The following is an 8,532-nucleotide window of genomic DNA, read 5'->3' as shown; positions in this document are numbered from 1 at the left end:
ATTTTCCAGCCGTCCCTTTACCTGTGAACATCTGCCCCCAATCAGCTTTTGAAGGTTCTTGCCTAATACCGTCAAAATTGGCCTTTCTCCAATTTAGAACTTCATCTTTTAGATCTGGTCTATCCTTTTCCATCACGATTTTAAATCTAATAGAATTATGGTCGCTGGCCCCAAAGTGCTCCCCCACTGACACCTCAGTCACCTGCCCTGCCTTATTTCCCAAGAGTAGGTAAAGGTTTGCACCTTCTCTAGTAGGTACATCCACATACTGAATCAGAAAGTTGTCTTGTACACATTTGAGAAATTCCTCTCCATCTAAACCCTTAACACTATGGCAGAAATTCCTCTCCATCTAAACCCTTATCAAAAATGCCACTCCCCCTCCTCTCTTGCCTCCCTTTCTGTCCTTCCTGTAGCATTTGTTTCCTGGAACATTACGCAGTCAGTCCTGCCCATCCCTGAGCCATGTTCCTGTAATTGCTGTGATATCCCAGTCCCATGTTCCTAACCATGCCCTGAGTTCATCTCCCTTCCCTTTAGGCCCCTTGCATTGAAATAAATGCAGTTTAATTTATTAGTCCTACCTTGTCCCTGCCTGCCCTGACTGTTTGACTCACTTCTGTTCTCAACTGTACCAGTCCTAACTATGCCCTGAGTTCATCTGCCTTCCCTGTTAGGCCCCTTGCATTGAAATAAATGCAGGTAAATTTATTAGTCCTACCTTGTCCCTGCCTGCCCTGACTATTTGACTCACTTCTGTTCTCAGCTGTACCCGTCTCAGATCGATCTTTCCTCACTATCTCCCCGGGTAACAGACCATAGGGCACAGAATCCTGTGTCATGGAGCTGCTTGGAGCAAACCTCAACAAAAACCACTGCATCTTTCTCCAATCTTCCTTTGCAGACAGAAGGTGTCCACTGCTTGACCTAGGGGGATTCTCTTCACGAATAAGCTCCAATCAACCGGCATTCCTTCCTCCACTTTCTTCACAGTCACCCTGACTGTGTTCCGAACACCCTGGCCAGGGGGGCAGGCACTTGCAGTGATCATAGCTCTGATTGGTTGTACTCTGAATTGGTGTTAGGCCGAAGCCAGTGTAAAGATCCACTGATAACAGCTCAGCTCAACCAACAATTACAATTACTTGGAGCTTCCATTTGGTCTGAGCCAAAAGGCCGCAAAGTAATCAGTGGAATAATGGAAATGCTATTCTATCTAAGTTGAGGTTGTGTATTCCTGGGTAGACATCTAGATGTTCCCATTCCTTCCTTCTTCAAAATTATGGTGGGTTCGCTCCCTAATAAACAAAAAGGAGATTTATATTAAGTAACTATTTGTTTCTTTAAAAAACTATTAAAGCTTCTGGAAGTACTGTACATCAAGAGAAAAATGCAGCAGATTTCTACTCAGGAAGTGTAAAGATCCAGCCACGAATGAGCTCACTCTGTCAGCCAGCAATTGACTGATTGGGCAGTGAAAGAGAATCTGTTCAATGGGGGATATGCTGCAATCATTGTGGTAATTGAGTCCAGTGACACTGTTAAAGGAAAGGGCTGGAGGCAGGGACACTGAGAGTTTCAGATTCCCTCAGTGATTAAGCACACATCCACCAACTAACTACCAGCAGACTTTTAAACAGTTCATTGCACTCTGCTGCCTTTGCACTTTCCCAGTTGAGTGCATCAGGGTTTTTCACTACTTCATTGCACCATCTGTTTAAAGTGGCCCTGAGTGAAATTTGACTGGGCTCAATGGAATTTTAAACAGATGAACAGTAAACTGTTGAAGAGACCAAACGTGATGCCCCAGCTGTTAACTTCATTCTCTTTTACAACATTTCAAGAACCTCAGGAGTTGGATGTTTAAATGCATTATTCCAAGTACAGGAAACCCAGAAGTAACCAAGAAATGAATCTAAATATGGTTTACAGTTCAAACAAGATAATCTACAAATTGAAATGTAGTTTATATTTTTCTTCTGATTTCAATACTGAGGGTGATAACATGAGTAGCAGCAACTATTTTAACTCTAATACCGTTGATCAAACTTTCATGATTTCAGTGAATCAGCTGCAATCCAGGGTTTAATATCCTTCAAGTTCGTCTGTTCCAGAGTTCAATTAACATTGCAGATGGCTGTTCAGCTAAAGGGCTGATTTCATCTGCAATGGGGCTTCCTCACCTTGACTTGCCCCACTTGATAAAGAGAAATGGTTCCTCTGGCCTCATAAAATTGCTCTAGTCCACTTCCAGTCTCTTTTATAGATACCTCCACCCACACTCAATTGTCTCCACACCACCACTCCCCATACTCACCTTCCCCCACTCCAGATCCAGAGTTTGATGTAAAGGCCACCCTTCTGCTAATGGTTTGCTGTCTGGTAGTGCCCACTCTGTACTGGCAGCTTCCTAGTAACATGTTATCAACCAAGTCATATCAAGTCTCTGACTACTGCCATCAGTTGCAATGCCCACTGCACACCCATGCACCAAATGAAACCAGAATCCACCCTGAGAAAAATGCCAATAAGTCAGATATAATCTGTAATTGCAAACTAGCCCTGAACTAGTGAGTATGATTGACAAAATCCCACATCACAAGTTCACCAATGGCAAAATGAATCCATTTATATTTCTCTTGTTCGCTCTTTTAGGAAACAGAAATGGCAAATTTTCTAAAATCAGATAATACTTGCTGCACACCAAAAGCTGTTCTAATGTAGAAAAAAAGATATTTGTGAAGCAGCTCAAATTTTAACCATTTTCTCACTATTCCAACATCTGTAATGTTTCCCACACTGTTTATTGTTTGCTTATACCCTGGGATTGAAAAGTGTTGAACGTTTTACTTTTGAAATTTTCTTACAGAGTTTAGGTGTGGATACTGTCCCACCCTCAACTGCAATGTCCAATCAGGATTCAGAGTTCAAGCTCTCAATTGGTTTTACCGATGTCAATGGTAAGAACATCTATTTGTGTTGCATGAAATGTAATCTGTACGGTTTATGTTCAACATGGAGGTAACTAAGTAAGCTTGACAATGAAACCTTTGATCTAACTTCTTTTCTTATTTCAAACTTATTCATTTTTAACTTCCATTATCTGGCTTTTAAACTCCAGTCCACTCCAACCAATTCTACTCTCATCCCTGCATAATTACCCTTATCTTAAGTTTAGCGCAGTGATTTCAATCTAAGTTTCTTGCTCTCAAATTGAACACTACATTCTACTGTGTTATGGTCACTGTTCCCTAGAGAATCTTTCACTCTGAGATCATTTACTAAACATTACACATTGCAAGATTAAAAATAGCCTTAACTCTGGTAGAATCCACAACGTATTGTTCGAAGAAACTACCTCAAATGTATTCTATTAATTCCTCCTCATGGCTACTTTTGCCAATTAACAAAGAAACAAGGAGAAAGATGGAGAAGTGAAAGGTAACAGACTCAAAGGAAGAGGAAGGGAAATTCGGAAATGAGGAGTTGAATTAAACAAAATAGAAGCACAAATGAAAGAGATTTTGAGAGAGTCAAACAGAGAGAAAGTTAAACAGAAGGCACATAAATGTCTAAGAATATGGTTGAAGAAGAAAAACAATTAACCCCAAAAGGAATGAGTTTGATTTGGCTGGGATGTGAAAATATTAAAAATGTAAAGCAGGATCCCAGCCTCATCAATCCCATTTTCTTCCAGTTTTAGTGCAAGTATTGGGACAAGGAAAGGCAGAGTTTAACTCTGAGCTCTGTATGCTTACTGAGGTGTAAATCAAGTGCAGAACTGAAAACAGTGTTCTAAATAGGGTCTAACCAGAACCTGATATAGCTATACTATAACTTGCATCCTTTGCATTCCAGCTTCCTTGTAACGCAAGTTAGCATTTCATTAGCCTTAGATTTGTAAAAATCCATTTATTTTAAATAATTTATAGAACCTAAATCTTCCTGCGACATAGTTTTTAAGCTTCTCACCATTAAGGAAATATTGTGATCTATCTTTCTTCAGTCCAAAGTTAATGATCATACTTTTCCCCATGCTGAAGTCAATTTGCCATAGCTTTTCACACTCACTAATATATCATAGGACCTTTGCAATGTTCCCATTTACATTCCCCACTGTGTCACTTGATATTATTAGCAAATCTTCATATAAGGTACTTATAAATGACCACTCATCATTATCATATTTGTGAAAATGACTAATGAAGCTATGGAAATGTGCCAAAACCCGTGTCTTGTTATTGAATATTGTCTTTGATTAGAATATCAGCTCAGTTATTTTTAGATATCCATAATGACGTGGGTGAGATTGTGAAGTATGACACATGTTTTCCCATTTATTTTAAAATTGTATTTGCGACAGAATTACATCTGGAGTGGTTTACATCCATTGTCTGTATGTTAAGACAATATCATCATGTAGTATCAGTTATGGTTGACTATGATTTATGCTCATTGTCTAGTTTGCTGAGAGGCTTAACTCAGCTTTAGTACCCACAGTAAAAGCAGCCAACTATCACTCCAGCTGTGAGACTAGAATAAACATTTGTGCTCCTCCTAGCTAAGGAGTAGTTTTTGAAAATTAATTCTCTTCACTTGCCAGCTGCTTCAGAATAATGAGTTGAGCAGGCCTCACAATGCTTCACAGATCCACATTCCTAAAGAAACCTAAAACCACAGAGAGCCCCTCATCTAAACGACGATCCTTTACCATAGTAAAACAACTTAAAGAATTGAGGAAAACAGAAAAAAAACCTTTGGAAAAATGATCGGCACAGGCAACTTGTCACACTTTTCCACTTTCCACCAAGGCTTGAACCTTCCGGTTTGAGCTTGTGGGTAGAAGCATGTCTTCAGTTTTGTACCCAAAGCCAGTTACAGTGACTTTCAAGACCAAAGTTTCAGTTTTGTACTGTCACTCATTCAGAATTGTGCTTCAAACAGAATTATATGGCTGGATTCTTCACTGTGCCAGGACACCCCCATCCTTCCCAAGACCAGATGGTGAAAGATAACCAGGAGTAGGTGAAGGAAGACCTTCAAGGGTTCTCAATTAGGCCCAGAGTACCAATGAAGAAGGTAACCCTTCTTGTCTGTGACCAGCCCCCACAATGAAAAAGCTACAAGGCTGGGCACTTGGCATGGCCCTCTCCCTGCATAAGTTAAATTCCAGAATTGGTGGGATAAGGCTATTGATTGGCTAATTAATGGCCCAAATTGCTATATGGCAGGTGGCCCAACACTGGGTCATCACTGGGAACATTGCAGCGAGACAGTGGGGTCAGGTAGATGTTAGACACAGAAAATTTGGCATTTCACAGGCCACCCTCCTCCAAACACATCACTGAGAATTCTGTAAAATCCAGCCCAGAAACTCTCACAACTGAGGAAAAGGTCTTTCAGCCTTCAGTCATGCCTATCCTTTGAAAGGGCTGACGGAATTAATCCCACTCACCATCATTTCACATAGAACCCTTCCATCTGGTAGGCAGAGAAGACTTTCAAGGCTGGGTTCGAGCCAAGGTGCAGGAGGTGAGTAGAAAGTAAACCAATGCTGCATTCCATTCTGCTGACCAGAATATGCTTTTTATTAAAACAATCTTAAGTTTGCAGTTGCTTTGTCCTTTGTAGTACCATTTAATTTTAGTTTTGTAAATTCATTCCGCTAGAGTCTCTCAATTCACTGGAAGACACCGACTTGGATGCCTTAATGGCAGACCTAATGGAGGACATCAATCAGACAGAGCAAGTCTGCAATGCAAGAGCCATGACAGCTACATCTCAAGCCACCCCAGTTTCAGCTGCCAATACAATGCCGAATTTTTCAACGATTCCCTCAGCTTCACAAAGAGGATATGCAGAGCAACCAAGCCTAGATTTCCCGCCACCTCCACCTGACATGTTTCTGCCTACCGCTTCAGCTTCTGTGTCACTTCCACCACCACCACCTCTGGAACCTCCAGAACCATTGACAGAGGTAAGAGTTCCAATTTCCAAGAAAATAATAACACTTTGATAATGCATTGAAAAATGCTAACGCTTGCTATCTACCCTGATAATGAAGACAATCCTGAAAGGTGTTCTGTGCCTACAAAGCTGTAGTTCAGCACAAATCAACATATTCAAGAGTTGAGGAGGTAAAAGAAGAAGGAACTAGGTGAGGAAATTATATAATTACAAAGAAGGGAGAAGTTGTATTTCTTGTAGCTAAGGACATACGTGGAGTTTTGCTGACTACAGTAACATTTATGATTGTGTTTGTTGTTGGGAACAAACTTCCTGTATTAATGCCCTGACAAAGCTTTGGAGTTACAGTAAAACAAGTGTTTGATTACTTAAAACAGAGATTTACAGTTTCAATTCTGATAGTTAATTGTATGCCTCATATTAGTGATTATGCAAAGAAGCTTAAAGAGATTGTGTTGCCATGGTGAAAAGCCTGGCAAGACATTTACCATCTTGCAAAACAGAAGGGGTCCATTTGATGGCTGAAATGGCTCAAGCTGGAACATTGCGGCTTAGAGAGGAAAGTCCTTAATAGAGGAATTAGAGAAGATTTTGAGAATGAGCCCAGGGAAGAAAGACTACAGTCAAGTAAATGTAAGGAAATTAGTGTTGTTCTCCTTAAAGAAGTTAAAGACAGATGTATAAAAGCTGTTCAAAATGATAGAAGATCCTTCTATAGTAAGTGAGAAGAAATTGTTTCCAAAGACAGAACTCTTTGTAATCAAAGAACTCGAATTCATGATACAAGAATTGCTGAACACTCAGAGGTAACATGAGGAAAAAGGAAATTGAGATCTGCACTGTCTTGTTTAAAAAGAGGGTTGAAATTATTCAATAATAACCTTCAAAATAAAATTGAACAAATGTTTGAAATGAAAGCATTAGCAGAGCTATGGGGTCAGATTGAGAGATTGGGTCTGACGATACCACTTTCAGAGAGCCAAGATAGGCATGATGGGCTGAACGACCTCCTTCTATGCTGCATCATTTTATGATTCCTTAAAATAAAGTCAAATCACATTAATAGTAACAGAATGAAACGGTATCCAGTTTAAATCGTGCAACATACTGGCAGGTTAAATTGACTGTAGACATTTTGTACTTGCAGTATCCTTTCTATGTATCTTTTTCAGATTTAAAATTTAAAACCAGGATTGTGGTTTTATATTTTCTTTGTCACATTTGCACATTGCATATGTGGAAACAGAAGCACAGAGTTGACGTTGCTGGTGTTTGGATTTGTGCTGTGAAGATACAGAAAATTGACTCCCTTTTAAAATGCTGCAGATTGACTTAACTGCTACAGTGTAACTTACTTCAGCTATCAAGATGTGAGCAGAGTTTTCAGAGCAGGTTGTTAAATGTAGGTTGGTCTGAGGCATTGTCAGTGAGTTGGAAGTCAGTAACCCAATATTTCAATATTAACAGATATTTTAAAATTTTCAAAATTGTTCACAATTAATACATTTTTCCTTATGGCATACCCTAACCGAAAAACAGTGGCAAAAACATTACCTTTGGCCATCTTCAGTATAGGGGCTAATAACAAAGATATCCCGACTGATCATTGTAGTAATCTGCTAAGTAAAACTGCCAAGTGTCTTACTTATCTCCACTGTCTGCTGCTGTCCATTCATCATTGCTAATTTATCACTAATATATTAATACGAGTTCAATAAACTGTTATTTTTCCAGGTGTGGTGAACGATTGAAAGAAATGGGAAGGCTGATGATGGAGAGGTCTCAGAGATGAGGGCAGGGGAGTAATGTTTGATGATCAAGACAACTGGAGAAGGCTAGTAATTGAGGACTGGGTGAGACGTCTGTAAATGAGAGGATTGGGAGACAAGGTCGTTGATTGAGAGGACTGGGGGTGAGGCTGATGATAGGGAGGACGGAGGACAAGGCTGGTGATTGGGAGGACTGGGGGTAACACCGGTGATTGGGTGGACTGGGGGTGTGGCTGGTAATTGAGAGGATTGGGAGAGAATGTCAGTGATTGAGAGGACTGAGGGTGAAGCTGATGATTGAGAGGACTGGGGGGTGAGGCTGGTGATTGGAAGGACTGGGGATGTGGCTGGTGATTGGGAGGACTGGGGGTAACACCGGTGATTGGGTGGACTGGGGGTGTGGCTGGTAATTGAGAGGATTGGGAGAGAATGTCAGTGATTGAGAGGACTGAGGGTGAAGCTGATGATTGAGAGGACTGGGGGGTGAGGCTGGTGATTGGAAGGACTGGGGATGTGGCTGGTGATTGGGAGGACTGGGGGTAACACCGGTGATTGGGTGGACTGGGGGTGTGGCTGGTAATTGAGAGGATTGGGAGAGAATGTCAGTGATTGAGAGGACTGAGGGTGAAGCTGATGATTGAGAGGACTGGGGGGTGAGGCTGGTGATTGGAAGGACTGGGGATGTGGCTGGTGATTGGGAGGACTGGGGGCGAGGCTGGTGATTGAGTGGGAGCAAGGCTGGTGATTGGGGGGACAGGCAGTGAGGCTGGTGATTGGGAGGACTGAGGGTGAGGCT

At 41.2% G+C, this 8,532-nt stretch overlaps 1 protein-coding gene across 1 annotated transcript in view; it reads left to right on the top strand.

Annotated features, from left to right (window-relative positions):
* The window catches only part of LOC122550067 (amyloid beta (A4) precursor protein-binding, family B, member 1 interacting protein), a 108,864-nt gene that overhangs the window by 9,376 nt on the left and 90,956 nt on the right, over positions 1 to 8,532 (top strand). Inside the window, exons 2-3 of the mRNA XM_043690561.1 lie at positions 2,870 to 2,960; positions 5,670 to 5,977. Coding sequence (XP_043546496.1) covers positions 2,870 to 2,960; positions 5,670 to 5,977 — 399 coding nt within the window. The remainder of the gene's footprint in view (positions 1 to 2,869; positions 2,961 to 5,669; positions 5,978 to 8,532) is intronic.

Source organism: Chiloscyllium plagiosum, chromosome 5 (assembly GCF_004010195.1).
Source record: "Chiloscyllium plagiosum isolate BGI_BamShark_2017 chromosome 5, ASM401019v2, whole genome shotgun sequence".
NCBI classification, from domain to species: Eukaryota; Metazoa; Chordata; class Chondrichthyes; order Orectolobiformes; family Hemiscylliidae; genus Chiloscyllium; species Chiloscyllium plagiosum.
Note: the sequence above shows the minus strand (reverse complement) of the source record. Positions and strands in the feature narration are given on the sequence as shown.